This window comes from Primulina tabacum, chromosome 1 (assembly GCF_025594145.1).
Source record: "Primulina tabacum isolate GXHZ01 chromosome 1, ASM2559414v2, whole genome shotgun sequence".
NCBI classification, from domain to species: Eukaryota; Viridiplantae; Streptophyta; class Magnoliopsida; order Lamiales; family Gesneriaceae; genus Primulina; species Primulina tabacum.
In genome coordinates, this window is record NC_134550.1 from 6,675,587 (window position 1) to 6,692,760 (window position 17,174).

The 17,174-nt window shown below is 34.4% G+C and overlaps 1 protein-coding gene across 1 annotated transcript; it reads right to left on the reverse strand.

The window, feature by feature from the left end:
* Positions 1–86: 86 nt before the first annotated feature.
* Positions 87–11,974, reverse strand: LOC142537843 (uncharacterized). The gene is given in 15 exon segments (XM_075643332.1): positions 87–872; positions 977–1,058; positions 1,235–1,387; positions 1,753–1,925; positions 2,106–2,294; positions 2,497–2,706; positions 2,804–3,316; positions 3,409–3,612; positions 3,907–4,011; positions 4,013–4,228; positions 4,318–4,489; positions 6,166–6,216; positions 6,328–6,431; positions 9,773–9,859; positions 11,418–11,974. Coding segments are annotated over 15 exon segments (3,147 nt in total). The 5' UTR covers positions 11,916–11,974; the 3' UTR covers positions 87–482.
* Positions 11,975–17,174: the final 5,200 nt, after the last annotated feature.

Consider the following 17,174-nt stretch of genomic DNA (forward strand, 5'->3'; position numbering starts at 1 on the left):
TTGGAGAATAGCAGCGCATGCTTCAATGGCAATCCAAAATACTAATCGAATATAATTTTTTATAGAGATTATTGAATATGCATAAACAAGACTTTACATCATAAATCCCACCTCAAAACTTCGCACATCTGCTTCCATTAATTATTAAGAATGATGTATGTACAATGTGACAAGAATATAAGCTCAGTCTCTAAGTGCATTGAGTTTATAAATTATCCGAGTCCGTTAATTAATCAAAATTTACGCATGTCAACGAATTTGAAGCCAAGTTGAGTTCGAAACCACCAGATCTTCCAAAACTCGTCATTGCGGCCTCACTTTCCAAGGATGTGTTTCGGTTAGAAAATTGTGTAAGTAGCAATTACTCAAAACTATGCTTTTGAAGGCAAATCCACTGTGAGTGTAGCCGTCGACTGGACAATCAACTGAGCTGTCGAGTGACCAAAAAGAATAATAGCCAATGATTCGAGACCATGGACGTCCTATCCTCCAAGTGTCTTCTGTCTGTACCCATGCTTTAACCGGTCAAGTAATTTCTCCCGTGTTTTTCTTTTTTTGTCCATTTTAAGGCGATATCTTTCTTCCCTCTCTCTTTCATATACACCTTGCCAGTAAACTTCCCCTGTTATTGGCCACAGCCATGTTTTATATGGATGATCATTGTCATCTGCAGCCTCTGCAAGGTCTTCATCCATACTTTTCAATAACGTGATATTAAAGTACTTCACCCACATAGATCCTTTACGTTGTTGAATAAGATGTTGTTCTTGCAATAAACCCGAATGAGGATCGATGTACACCATCTTCCGTGCACTGTGGTAAGCCCATACATTCACCAGTAGTTCCAAAAGTCGACAATAACAATACTTCTTCTGTTAAAAAGAGAGCATCGCATAAGAAACATTCATTGTTGTCATTAGTCAAACTGTTGAAAAGCCTAACATAATACATTTTAAGTCCATCTACGAGGACTCACCTCTGGTGTAGAAAAACCTAGCAAGCAATCATTCGTCTTGCTCGAGTTCATGTGTAGACCATGAAGAGAGTCCACAAACATCCTGGGGTCATCACATTGTAGTTTAAACTATAAGGGTGGTTGGACTGCCTTGATGTATGTCATGTATGATGTGATACACATATATATGAGACTGGGGCATAATCTTGGATCTAGCTAGGGGTGTGTTATATTCCTTACTACTAAACAATTTCCCTAAAACATCTTCCGCAAAATTACCTGGAAAACATAATGAACTCCACAAAGGAAGAGGTTGGCATTACCCAACTGTGCAGCGCAGACCAATGCCCTCCACCTTCAGGCATTGGTGGAAGAGCATCTATATTCGATGGTAATCCATACATTCTGCGGAATGCGTTTTCAAAAGTGGTTCTGCATGTTTGGAAACAGAGGAATTGAAATCATTGTTTCTATAATCTTGAAACTAGCCAAAATTCCGCTCGTTACATAAAAAGTTCATTGCACAATCAAGATCCATAGAAAATACCACTCAATGAGCCATTCTCAGATAGTAATGATCCACTCAATGGATCAGACAGATAATCCTTCACTAGTCATAAGAAGACATTCAAACTTATTTCACCAATAACAGGTCACTTACGACTCCGTTCAAGAAAACAACCATTTGGACTTCACAAACCTATTAATTGGTCTAAAACAAGATTTTATTTGAAGAAAAGTCGAGATCAACTGATTTAATATCACGCCACAAAAGATTTAAGTAATGCAACACTTACCGGCACCTTCCCCCGTTAACAACGTCGCATGTGGACCAAAATGTCAGCAGATCATTGCTTCCAACAATGCCACTATCCATATCCAAACATGCCCAATAGTATATCACGTCTCCTCTAGAGTTTTCTTGTATTGTTTTCTCTAAAACCTCTTCTGCTTTCTTTGATAAAGATACCTGACATGTGAAAGCAAGCACACCAAATTAAATTTGTCAAGACATCCACGAGAATAACATATTTTTGAATTCTAGAATCATATTGGAGCAGATAGAAGAGGTCTTTAATATTCATTTAAATTTAAATATCAAAAGCATGGTGTTTACTAGGAAGGTAAATATTTTACTCCCAAATCACACCTTCCTCCCAGCAGCACGCCATGACTGAAATCCAATCCATGGCCGCCTGTGAATGTCATCGATTCCATTAGCAATTGCAAACATTCCACCAATCTCACAGAGGATATCCCGATAATATGCATCATTCAAGACAGAAAGCCGACCAACAGCACCCACGTCATCTGAGTTCAGTCTCTGACCTCTAGTAGACTAACACAAGCCAAAACACAAAAGGCATTGATGAAATGACAAATTTGATCCACGTAAGATAAAGACAAATATCTAACCAAACTAATGTAAATGCTTTGCCAAATCTCATTAAATGCAAAATGCTAGCAATACTGTCATATTCATAATATGATAGAACCATATAGCAAGTTAAAATGTGTCAACTAGGTTCATCGAAACTTACAAGACTTAATCCACGGTATAATGAACCATGGTGCAAAAATTGCCAGCTCCCAGCCCCATTGTAGATCTCATAAATGCATACTGGCTGCCCAGTTCTTTCTAGCTCACCTTCATCTCTCTCATTTGTTTCGAACTTAAGCTTTTCAGACTTCCGAGCATTACGATAAATGTCATCCCATTCACCAATATATTTCTCCATTCTTTCCTCAATCTACAAAGCATAAAGTCATGCTTCAGCTAAATTGGAAAGAGTTGATTAGGAATTTAGACGTTGGAAAAAGCTGAAACACATGAAAATGATGGCATACCTCCTCCCTTTCAAGCCTCTCAACTTCCTCAGAGCTTTCTATTTCGCTCAAAATATCCCAGTCCAACACTGATGGAATATCCTCGTTCAGATCTTCCAGGTTGTTTTTGGAGACAGTTTTTAATGCAACAAAATTTATCATGTCTTCTTCAAGGTCAAAAACAATGCTGGAATTAACTCCCAAAGAACCTTGTGGATACAGATTTTCTATGTTCCCATATATCTGCTCTGTTTCTGTTCTGAACAGACTCCAGTGCCAAACACTATGGTTCAGCTCAGAAGTATGGCCAGGCAGCAGAACATCTGATGGAAAATTAAAGACATCTTCCAGAAGGTTTGCATATCCGATTATGCATTCTGGAGCAAACATGTTTTTGACAAGCAGCTTTCCAGAGGAAGCAATAGAATATGCAAGTTCAGATAGTTTTCCCTCAGATAAAAGAAGTGAAAAGGCATTTTTTAAACCATCCGGATCGTTTCTTGGATAAATTTTAACGTGAACTCCATCAGTAACCTAAATGTTCAGTAGAATAAATTTTTTTTAAAAAAGAGTTGAATGTGAAGGATAGCAAAAAGATTGAAGTAGAAGGAAAGACAAAGCCGTACATGTTTTCTTATGACTGGATAATCTGGAGCAATAACAGGTATTCCAAAAGACATAGCTCTTGTAACTAATGGAGGGAAACCTTGCTCATCATGGGAAGAGCAATATAGAACAATGTCAGCCATCAGTACAATACCATTCACATCTCTGTTTATGTCATAATGTCTCAACGACCCATGATGTAGTCTTAAACGAGTCGCAACATCCTACAAGGATACATAACCCATGAAAAATAAACAATCAGTTACCGCTAATTATCCAATTAAAAAATGCAAATTATGGAAGATCAAAGGAATTAAGAATAAAAAAAATTAAAAGCCATAGAAATTAACTGCATGCATGATCATCAGTCAGGATATGCATTGCCAACAAACAATAGTAACATTGAATAACAATTCTCAGCAGATCAAATCTGCTGGCCACATTTTGTTACATCTTTTGATTTTTGAAACCCACATAACATTAATAAAGACTCCCGAAACCTAATCATGAACAGATACCTGTATAGCATCATTGCAGTCATTGCTGGAGTTCCCACAAAGGAAAATGAACTTTGACGAAAATCCTAAACCATTTGATCTTGCATAGGTGACCAGCAAAGGTTCTGAGATCTTGCATTGCCATGGCATAATCCCAAGCTAGCTCATCGTAGAAAAATGAACTCCCAACTATCAGAATCAGTATATCATCATTGTCAAAACCATGTTCCTTCCTTAGCTGAAATTTGGAATGAGTCTGACCATAGTTTTCCACAGCCCAAACATCGGCTAATGATCCAGGAATCACAAAGAAGTTTCCAGTGTCAAACACACTATATAACATCTGATACAGCAAATGGTATAACCATCAACTACGAAGCACCTAGGCAGAATCTGCCATCTTAATAAAATAGAACTAAAGCGTGGATTTACCGGCAAAGAAAAATCTGGAAACACCACAACATCAGCCCTACTAAAGGAATCTTTCCAATTAGAAATGAGGCTGTCCCAGCCCATTTTTTCGTACAAATGTAGGCGATTAGCAAGAGTATCCTCTTGAATAATCCATATAAGTGGCACAGAGCAAAAAGGCTCCTGCATAAGGCTGCATAAATATAAACCTCACAAATCATAGAATCACAGGGAACAGGAGACTAAAATTCCAAGATTTTCCACATTGGTGAGCTGGCAATGGTATTAAAAAAAGGGCATTAACTTGTATGAATTGCAATATATCTTAGAAATAAGTATACTCTTCTTGGGTGAATTGTTTAGCTCTCTAAGACCATAGTTATCGATTCAATAACAACAAAATCAACGAATAATTGAACAGATACATTACTGAAGGCCCACTAAGAATTTTTTTTCCTGGTAAAAGATATTATCATCTAGGCTGTAATAACAATCAAAGTCAATTTAGCCTAACATAAAGTTAAAAATTAACCTTACCAAAACTTGTGATTGTTTTACAAATAAATTTGTCAAATTTTGTGGAAGACATAATTTAAATCGAGCCTCCAAGACAAGTAAAAACAAGTTTGAAATCATAGAAATGGAATTGTTATACTTAGCCATTCAATCGGAATTCTAATTGTCCAAGAAAGCGGGGATAAAAGGTTCAACAAGCTATTTCTGAACTTAACAGCTACTTTCATAACATCAGAAGCAATATCAAAGAAATTGAGCCATGGTGGTTGGTTCAGAAGCTTACTACTTCATATTATCAGCCAATCAAAAGTCCAACACGGAGATCGGCATTCCAAAGGACCCGTTTGGAACTCCATTGTGATCTCAAAAGGACAAGTAGAGGAGGATGTTTATAGAAGTTACAGAAAGCAATTGAAATCAACCGATTCGACCCCATGACTGCAATTCCAATTTCCAAGGTTGAAAGAGTTTTCAGAAGGAATTTCTGAGCGTAACAGCTACTTTCATAGCATCAGAAGACATAAGCCCTATTAAAGAAATTGAACACACGGCGGTAGGTTGAGAAGCCAGTTTGAAACTTCAAACAATGATATATGCTCAAAAGCTTAATATTTTAAATTTTCAGAAAATCAGAAGACCAACATGAAGATAGGCATTCTACAGGAGCATAGCCATTTGGAACTCCATTTTGATCTTCAAGAGGACAAATTGGGAAGGATGTTTATAGAAGGTTACAGAAAGCATTTGGAACCAACCCCATGACTGAAATTCCAATCTCCAAGTTTGGAAGGGTGTTCAGAAGGAAGATAAAAGGGAAAATGTGGGCAGTGTATCGATAGATGATAGATCACATGAAACAGAATCCTGGTTGATAAAGTTGCTGAACATTTAGCTGTTTGAAATTGTGAAGTATAAAGTATTAGGAGGCTCCTTTGTACACCTATTAAAAAAATTGAGATTTTCGCTAATGAATTAAAGATAACAAGTACTCATTCAAAATCCCAGCTCATTTTCAACACTTCGAAAGTGTCCTTTTTAAGAAAAAAGATAACACTACCCGTTGAGGATTGGGGTTTGGCAGACCCCTACCAGTATATAAACCAAAACGAGCAGGACAAACTTCCTGAGAATTATAACTAGGCATTTTTACAACGTAAATAAGGTATACCTGTTCTATCTAATTTATATAGCTCAAACCATGCCTAGGAATATTATTTACATAAAAAAAAACTTTTAGAGATTTATGGACATGACCCTCACAATCCAAGGGGAATAGAGAGTAACTGAAACACAATTATTCTGACAAAATATTCAAATAATCTTTGAACAGTTTGAGAAAGTATGATGTTTTACCTGGAAATGGTTTGTTTAGCTTCCAGAGAGTCCATAATAATGCCTTCAAAACTGCAGGAATGAAAAGGCATCACTCACTGCACAAGTAAACTGAACTGACAAATAGTGGTGACTTGCATGAAATATCAAGAGTATTAAGAAGAAAAGGCAAAGCAGAAATACATTAGCCAATCAATATATCCAAATCTGTCTGGGCTTAAAATTGAGACTTGACCACCAATTTCCTCCCAAACTGTACGTGCTCTGCCATCCTTCAGGGCATATATCTATAGAAAACAGAAGTAGTGATACAAGATCGTTTCATAAAAAAAGGAAAGATAAATTATGTATCATTAGCAGATAAAGAATGATATACACATTAACAAGACCTACATATTATTTTAGTAATTTACACGGATTTGTAGCAAAGAAAAAACAAGTTTGATGTTCCTATTAGAAGGACCCTAGATTTCTGTACTATCTCCTACCAGGACATAAAATAATCTGTTCCCATAATTTAAACAATATTCACCTTTACTACATAAGAAAATTGACTCGTGAGTTTCTTTTTGTTCCACAAACATGAAATTCAAATCCCCTGATGCTTTAGTTACTACGAATTAGAAGTAGATGAGACATTAAGAGGACACACATAAATAATGCCAAGATTACTTGTAAGTATTTCATACATGATTGCAATAACATTATATAACATGATAACAGGAAATTATGCTATAAAAGGGCACAGATCACCATGACCTTCATGCCTCATTCACCAAAACTTGAACAGGCCTTTACGTGTAAGAAATACTATGTCAGGCCCTTTTTCATAAACTGCTTAGAACTTGAATGCTCGAAAGAGCAAACGTTCTACATCAGCAATTACATTTCATTTTCTATATTATTTAATGCACTTGGGTAAATTGTATCAATGTTTGAAATTATTGGCTATTGTTTTTGTTAAGATCATGGACTTGTTCCTAACTCCACCCCAAAAGCTAGCTGTAGGGGGATGATTGTTCAAGTTCATATATATAACTCCCAAGAGCTTAATCCATCCGGACATTTAACATATCTCTCAAGCTCAGGAATAAACAAATGGAGCGTGAAGTTTACAAGACAATAGCGGGTGACCTATAAGGACAGTCTAACACATAATGGTGGGTATGAGCTCTGATACCATGTTAAAATCATGACTTCGACTTAACTGCACCCCAAAAGCTTGCTTGCATTAGTTCTGAAATTGATACAGCCTATATACACGATACAACGTTAATAACAAAGATAAATAAATCACTAATTGATCAGCTTAGTAATTATTTTCTATTGTAATTACTTTATAATGGAAAAATGTACAATATAAATATACAAAATATCTCCTATATTATCAATAAGATCTTCAACAGTTTTCTTAAGATATTTTCAGTTTCCTTTCTGTGAAGTCCACGGATTTGAAACAAAGCCAAGCCTAGACCAAAGATAGATACACGTTTTCGAAAATGATGTAAGCATCAATAGCCTTTGACCAATATTAAAACCCACATTAAGTATCATGTTGTAACAGACATATACATACAATTTCAAGGCATTTTCCTCCATCAAATTTCAACTTTCGAAATCCCTTCATATGCTAGAAGGTAATAGCCTTGCAATCAACCTTCATAGCCATTGAACTAAAAAATCAAGGAGAATCTTGACCTCCTTTTCATTCAGGCTTGTCATTCATGGCTGATTATGGTCTTTAAAAGAGTGTAAGAAACCCATGTAAGAAAACACTTTCACAAGCGCAGTACTCTACATTTTCGAGTGACATTTTCAGACCTAAATTATGTTCAGATCCGATCTCTACCGTTCAAAAAATACTATCTTATATTCTGAATATCATATCCAAAATTGAGACAAATCCACCGTTCAATTTTCACATATAGCCTTCGCAAGAAAACTGCTTAAATTCTAGGCGATAATCGCACACCTACTGTTTTTCGTTCGTACACTGGTCCAAACAACTTCCAAACCCGATCTCCACCCTTGAAATTTTAGTTCACTTACTTTTGCACATATTGTCCCAATTTGAGCTCCATCCGACGGTTCAATTTGTTGCAAAACATTTCTGAAAGTTGACTGATTTTCAAGCGATCAATTCCAGCCTTCGTGTTCTTTTCTACGTTTTGGAACATATTTTTGTGAGTGGGCTTTTATATGTGTATATATTTTTCATAAAGTTTTGCATACTTATTTTTGTAAGTGGGCTTAATATTTTCCAAAAAAATCATTTACGTATACCTTTAAAAATTCGATCGACATGATATATTCGTTTCTATTTGATAAGCTATCTTTGAATCCATTTGTTGTTCGATATTAGATATGATATTCGAAAGCATGTAATGATTCGAGTTAGAAATGAGAAATGAAATTCCGATATTTGATACGTTTTGTTAGGGCTCTGATAAGAAGCCCTTAGAATAGTAACATATAGGGGACTGATCAGTAAACCATGAAAAATGAGATGATTTTCAGTGTTATATTTGTATTTTTGTTCGTATTAGATTCAACATGCTTATAACCGAAATTATGATTCTGTACACGTATATGTATCCTTGGTATTTGTTGTACACCATCGGCCCCCACTTGCTGAGTGTTTTCCCAAACACTCACCCATTACTCTCTCTCTCCAGATAAGAATGGAGATCAGTCAGATAAGGATGAATATTTTGGGGCTGGTGATGAAAAACCAGTTCGAGATCAAGTTGTTAAGTTATAATTCGCTCCATTTCGTTTAAGTTTTAAACGCATTGTAAAGACATTGACATGATTTATGATATAAACTGGTTTTGACGAGATTCGTACTACAAATCTCATTGTTTACAACTGTGTGTTAGTTAAACAACGCTGGTGTCATATGCCTCGGTCTCGGGGCTTGACACTTTCCTTCTCGTATTACACGTAAGATAAGGATCCATTCATAAGGATCTATTCTTTATGAGAAGTTTGGAAAAATCATGGAGAATACGGGAGAAGATGGAGGATATTCACCAAATTTTGAATCACTGGGCTTTGTGATTTTTAAATAGCTACGCCAAGAGCTTGATGTTGTGAACAAGATTTTTCTTTGGCAACAACATCTTAAATTTAATAACGCGGTATAACAACTTTTTAATGATTGGAAGACAAGGTAAGTTTGACAATTTTTCCGATGCTGCCACTTTAATTTACAAGTCAAACCATGTAAGATTTTGTTTACTATTTATTTTTAAATCCTATTTAAAGTGATATTTATTTGAATAATCATTAACATTTAAATAAATACAGTTTAAAGGGTTAAAGCATAACGTAATGATAATGTATTTTTGGACTTCATAAAAATTTAAATTCAAAGTAATGATTATTTTGGGACTTGGGAGGTGCGCAAATGTCCGAAGATATATTTTCTGAAAAAGATTAGTGAGAGAGATAGAAAATTCATTGGTGAAATGAAAACCAAATGTGAATCAAGGACATAACACCTTCACAGCATTAGAAAACAGCGCCATTGAATTGTTTTCAAATAAATGCAAACCATGGTATTGTCATATCATGACTTTGCACAAGTAACGAAGAAGTACCATATTTACATTTTCTTGGATAATACCTTGAACAGATAGCCAAAACCTTTTAAACTCTTCATCACTGAATATAGCATCAACGTTGATGGATCTTTCTTCATGCTCCCCAAGATCTACAACCAAAAAACCAATAAAGTATACTGTTATTAAATTGGACAAGCAAAACACAATATAAATTAATCAAATATGCATGCATGCTTGGATCAAAGAGAACACTGAAAAAAGGTATACAATAGTGGAGTAAAATCAAAACTTGCTTCTTTCTCGGAATGCATTTTAGAAAGTTGGTGTAGATAATTCAGGAACATCAGTGATTATGGTATTGAGATACATGGAAGGAACACATTATGCTTGTGCTTCATATTTTTATCAGATAAGTAAATATATTAGGGTCATTTAGCATAGAAATTCCAAAAAATATTGTCAATTTCAATATCGAGAAAACAAAACAAAAGGGCCACAGATGGAGAAACTAGAAAAAGATGCACCTTCGATGCTTAAGCTTCTTTTCAAATTAACCACATGTATTATATAAATGCAAATATAACATGTAAGGGGAGCCCCAAAAGTGGAATATTAAGATACCCTCAATTTGCACTATTTTACAATATTTAGAGGATTAGAAATCCACTTAAAATAATTAATTGCACAATGTTTCATTAACATATCATCTTTATTTACAAGATATGACAGGTAAAAGTAAGATTTTTTATTTACTGTCGGTTTTACGGGTTAGTCTATGCTACACCGTGAATGTATCTTCCTCTATTCCAATATCATTAGATCATGTGGATCCCTCATATTTTTATGCAAGTTGACATATATGTTGATGATCTAAATACTATCATTTGACCACGTCATAGGGAGAGAAATGCTCCAGCAAAATAATCTTAAATTACATTTTTATTGTGAAATTATAGTTATCTCACAGAACAGAGGCGACGTACCATTTTATCATGTCTCTTCAAATATTGTCTCAAAATTTCAATATGCTTAAGACTTTAAGACCAATAATTTTTTTTAAAAAGGCCATGAACTCACATGAAAAGTTAATATTTCCATCATGCAATCCATAAATAGTAAATACATTTATCTCTCAACTGATCAGCAATTTACAAAACTACTTTACGCTTCATTTTATATCTTAAGAATTCCTCAATGATCCATCAATGCTTCACACACGTTAAGAATAAGAAAACAGAATGAAAGAAAGATGTATAAAATGGCAATTAAAAGCATTGGATGGAAGGAATATTCACCTTTTTAATCAATCAAAAGCGTCTAAATATTAAAGATTTACTATTAACATTCTAAAGGAAAAAAATACTCAGTAACTCACGTGTCACAACTCCTTATGCTGTACTCTGTCATAAACTGGAATACCTTAAACCCCAAAAATAATGCATCGCTCCATCGAAAAATGAAGGTACTAGAGTATCTTAAAATGAAAAGGGGGATACTTTATCTTTAAGAAACAAACGCATTATCTGCAGCAATAATTCCAAAAAACCTCTACGATTTACAGATACAAATTAGTTAAAGAATCAATTCTATAAGTCGGTAATTAGACAACGAACAAATATGATCTTGTTTGGAATTGAAAAGGTCGGAACTAAATGTATTCTCAATACATTGCATCCAAACACAAAAATGCAGTAGTTAATCACTTACAAGCCCGATTCTAGGAGGTCGAACACCGATCCTCGGCTGGTTCCCGAGCCACTCGAACCGGGTGAAATTTCGCTCGAACCGCCGCGGCACGAACTCCAACGAGCTTCCCAACTTGAAATCATTCTTCACAGGCCACCTCCACCGCCGCACCCTGTGTCCGCCACCTCCCGAAGAAATCGAGCTCTGCAAGGCGATCGATGCCAGAGCAAAGGTGAAAATCACCACGAAAATGCACAAGTAAAACCATGATTTCCCTCTAAATGGGCACCAGGAGAGCTTCCTCCTGTGGTGGTGGTGAGATCGAGAGGCTTTGTACGACAGCGGCGTGATATTGGGAGAACGGGAAGCGAGAGTAGATATGTTGTGGCTACTGTTGTTACGCTTGAAGGGGAATCTATCACGGATCGAGTGGAAGGCGGAGGCCGCCGTGGCCGTGGAGGCGGTGGCTGAATTGTCGGAGGCGGAGTCGGAGGTGTTGGTTACCGAGCTTCGGCCCATTGGAGTGGACTCTGTAACGTGTGTGTGATCGATCAGTTCGTTATCAGAAAGTTGAAAAAATTTAACATTTTAAATTGCGTGTTTATACGTACGCGTTTTTGGTTCTTTCATTTTCCGAGTCAGTTTGGTTCGAGTCGAGCCGAGTCGAACTCTTGAATGTTTGAGCTTGTCTTGTTTATAATCGAGCTGAGCTCGAGCTTTATTTAACGAATATATGCATGGCTCACGAGCTTATTCAAGCTTTTATCGAACCTAAACGAGCTCAATAAATATAAATTGTACATTTAAGTATTCATTAAATTCATTAAAAAATAAATTATACATTTAGAAAAAATATATAATATTCTTATTAAAATTTGTCAATTTATTATAATAAATAAAATAAATTATTTTTCTTTTAACTCCAAAAAAAATAAAGTTTTTTATAGTTGTTTGGATAAATTGTTTTTCATTCATTGTATTAAAACATAATTGTTTGTCATTTCCGTGACAGAAAACTTTGTTTTAGCTCTCTAGATCAACATGTTTTTGCGTTATACATTACAATCACAAACTTTTGTTATTTATCATTTTTTGGTAAGTATCATTGAAATTATCACACGTTTATGGTTTTTTTTGGAAATGGTGATTGATTAGTAGAAATAATACGATCGATTAGGGCATCTCTAACCCTTGCGCCAAAACATTCACGCCATTTTTTATGCAGAGATTTCTCCAACGGGAGCTGCGAAATATTTCCCTAAACGCCAAATTCATTGCGCCAAAATGGCGCGGGGGAAACTGCTTTTTTATATATATTTTTTTGTTTGTTTGTTTTAATTATAAATATGTATATTAAAATTATAAATATTATTTATATAATAATATGATATTATTAAATTAATTTAATAATTAGATATTTCATCATAAAAATTTATAAATAGATTTTAAAATAATTTTATAATTAAACATCTAACACACAAATTTATTGAATAATATTCAAACATTCAAGCACACAGTTAAAATAAAAATATGAATTCGAATTCAGATAATTTAAATGTAAATATAATAAAAGATAAACAAACTGAATCATCTATAATTTGGAAAATCGGATCCAGATCCAGATCCTCAAAAATCACCAAAATATTTTTCAAATTCACTGGCCTCATATTGATATAAATATTTAGAATCTTTCAGTCTATTTTTAAATCTTGCACAAGAAGTTGCTCCTCCAGCTCATTATACTATTGGAACAAAAGAATATGACACTAGATATTCTTCAGTCCTGGCATCATCACCATCTTCGACGTTTCTGATGTTAGCAGCATCATCACCAACACCGACTACTCCAGCATTCCCGCCACCTTCTTTGACTTCTTGATTCTTGGAATCATCTTCCATAACCACATCATCTTCAATTTCTTCAGTGCTGGCATCATCACCATCTTCGACGTTTCTGATGTTAGCATGCATCATCATCACCAACATCGACTATTTGGATTGGTAGTTTAATTTCAAATGCCAACTGCCGACTAATTTTTTGTGCATGTGCACAGACTTTTTCATGCTTTTATAGAGCATTTGAATTTTTTTTAAAAAATATTATTTTGAATTTAATTAACAAATCACAAAAACTCTAACTAGGCCGTCTTTACCCGACTCATCCATAGAAAATATTAATTTTTTATGTCAAAAGTATTATTTTTACTCTAGACAATAGCTCTACTTAACAAAAAAAATCCCTCATTTTATATTTCCCTCAATTTCAAATTTATGAATAAAGATAATTTTGAAAACAAGAAAGAAATCTCACACACACACACATATATATAATTCTAAGCAGACAATGTATAATTCTCAATCTGGTCTTTCGTTTATGCTATTTTCTAAGTATAGACAATAGAGTCCTCTATTTTCTAAGTGTCTCAGATTGGTCTTTTTTTTTTGCCCCCTCGATTTGATCCTAATGTTAAGTTGAATGTTAAAATAGATGGGAATCAGCATCTGACCGTCATCCTTAATCGAGTTAAGGTTATTGGAGATTTTTATTTCAAGGGGATGAAAGTAAAGAATTGAATATTCAACGACGTGAACATGTAAAAAAGAAACATGTGACGGGTCACGTGTTGAATTCCCTTATAATTTAATGTTCAACATAACTTAACGGTAGGACCAAATTGTGGAAAAAACCAAAAATAAATTATCAATCTAGGACATTTAAAAAATGGAGGACTAAACCGGAATGTGACACAAAATGAGGGCCTAAATTAGAAATATCCTTTTATACATACAAGTGTTATGGCCTTCTTATATTCAATGTTCTAAAAAGCGGTAGGGGAGCACCCACCGCCTAGCGCCTAGATGTCTAATCGGTTTTTTCCCTAGCCTAAATATCTAATTCTTTTTGTTTATCTTAATATTTCTCCAATAATTCCTCTATATCAAATTCAACCACTTAGCGTGTAGATGATGTCTTTTAGAACATTGTTCATTTTTCTTATTGAATTTTTATAAATACAATATTACCTCTATTTTTTATTTAAATTAAAAAATTGTCTATATTCTACCACCTAAGTACAAATTTATAAAGAAATATTTTAAAATTTTCTATACAACATTATTTAACATAAAGAAAATTTTAATATGTATGCATGTATTTCAAGGAACATTATCTAGTTAAAATATAGGAAAATAGTATTTTTGATCCATTAATTTGTCTATTTTTTTGTTTTGGTCTAGAAACTTTTCGAATTTTGGTTTTGATTCACTAAATTTTAGTTTTTGATTATTTTGATCTAACTCTTGACGTGACACCAAAAAATACTAACGTCTCGAGTTACCACGTCAGCAATTGGACCAAAATAGCTGAAAACTAAAAGTTAAGATACCAAAACCAAACTTCGAAAAGTTGATGAACCAAAACTAAAAAATATACAACTTAACGGAAAAAATCAATTTCCCTAAAATGTATTGTTTTAACGTGGAAAAATCAAGCATATACTGTATAAGTACACACATGTATATATATACCTTTATTCTATATTAATCTTGAGGGTTGTTTGTTACATTTTGTATGACCATTCTTCCTTTCTATCTTCTTATGTTACTATTTATTTAAAAAAATGTCACGTTTGTAAATTATTGGACATATTGTCCTTTGGTGAATATTTATTTACAAAAACATCACTTTTTAATATTGTTCTCGATCTTCTATTTCTATATTAAGACTTTTGCATTTTTCTCCATTTAAATTTTTCTTTTTGGTTTGGTTTCTTTACACACAAAAAAAAAAGGAATATACAAACATTGAAAGCAGCATCCAAGCTCTAGTTATTAATTGATTAAGAACTTGTGTCATTTAGTAACTACATTTGTCACCAAATGTAGGGTTTTTTCCCCTTCAAATATTGCATTTTCTTATCTTATCTTCCTAAATATATAAATAAGAGTTTAATTTTTCCAAGTATAAAATTACTTCATTTTTATAAAATAAAAATTTAACCACTTAAAAATATTATAATATTATTTTTTCAATCTTATGAATCAAATATTTATTTTTTTAGAAGTTTTTCTAAAACAAAATTTCTATTATAAATACTCTCAAATCCTTACATTCTTTTAACCTCTCTCAAACTTATCTCCAGAAATATAATATCACTTATCTATTATTGTTTATTACATTTTAAAATTTTAAATTACTAATTATTTTATTTCAATCTACACTTTTGAATATAATCTAACATCATTTTTTTTACATATATGGACGCATCACATACAAAGAACACTAGTTAATTATAAAATATTAGATATACTAAAGTCGCTCTGAATCATCGGAAGACGAAAGAAAATACCGAGAGAGTTAGTGAGGAAAACTATTTCGATCGTCTCCCAACGGAGCTAATAAACTCAATTTTCAACAGAATTTCGGACGCCAAATTTCTATGCATTTGCTTTTTGGTCTCCAAGTCTTTTGGGGCACATGTTGTTCAAGCCCGCTGCGTTCGGGCAGAAATCCTTTACCCAATTGGTGGGGTTGTTGTTTGGCCACCGGGAGTTATAAACTTTTTAAAGAAACTTAGTTTGGTCGAATCTGAAACTATTCGATTCTCTCTTGGTAATCCTAGTCCAAATAGCAACCAAGATGAGCCTTTTGTTTGGTGGAAATCTAATTCATTTGGATACATCTTTGTTTGCGCTGAGGGACGTGTTGACAATATCCCATCCACACTTAAACTTGATGCCAATTCTTTGATTATGGAACACCTGTCACTCCCCGAGCCCAGGCCCGTTGTCACGCCCTGAGACCGGGGTTAATCAACACCGGCGTTATTCAACAATCACATAATTGCTAAACAACAAGCCTCGTAGTACAGCATAAACCAAAACCAGTTTATATCATAAATACCATAAAAATTGAATCAACTTTACAATAGTAACTCTGAAAATGATAAAAATCTGCGGAAGCGTTTATAACTTGAATTAAAACTCACAAGAACATATTCTTAATTAAAATTCTTCATGCGTCCACTATCAGCCCCAAAATTGGTGTGTAGGATTGAGCGCTTACCGCTTTACCAAGAGCTATAGCTAGTAGTAATTGTGCAACTCAAATCTTTAAACCGCACAGCAGCTCAAGTACCACGGTTCGATCGCTCTACCAAGCAGGTACAATTATTGCACCTAACAATCCCCCTCCCAATAATTGCAGTCCTTGCAATCAATGGAATCGAACCCGTGACTTTGGCTCTGATACCAATTGTAGGACCGAGCGCTTACCGCTTTACCAAGAGCTGTAGCTAGTAGTAATGGTGCAACTCAAATTTTTTAAATCGCATAGCAGCTCAAGCACCACGGTTCGATTGCTCTACCAAGCAAGGAAAATTATTGCACCCAACATGGTGTCTAATTTTTCTATTTCTTCTTCTGATTTGTCTGGGGATGGTAGAGTAAGGGGTGAGTGATATGGTCGTCACTCAGCAAGCGGGGATCGTTCGAGCACAACAAAAACAACATACAAGAAATTCGAAACACACCTTTCATAACATGATTTAAACCACATGCATAACGTCGACCAGACACTGAGATTCCTCTACTCAATAGTTTACTGATATCGTTCCCTAATTTTTACTCCTCTAAGGGGACGAGGCCATATAGCGGTTACATCCTCACCGCGTAATGGTCATATCATGGTTGTGATTCTCACCCATATCAAGTTGAATCCTCACAGGGTCAAAACATAACTCATGCGAAAATCGTAACCAGAAGGGGTAAAATAAAAAT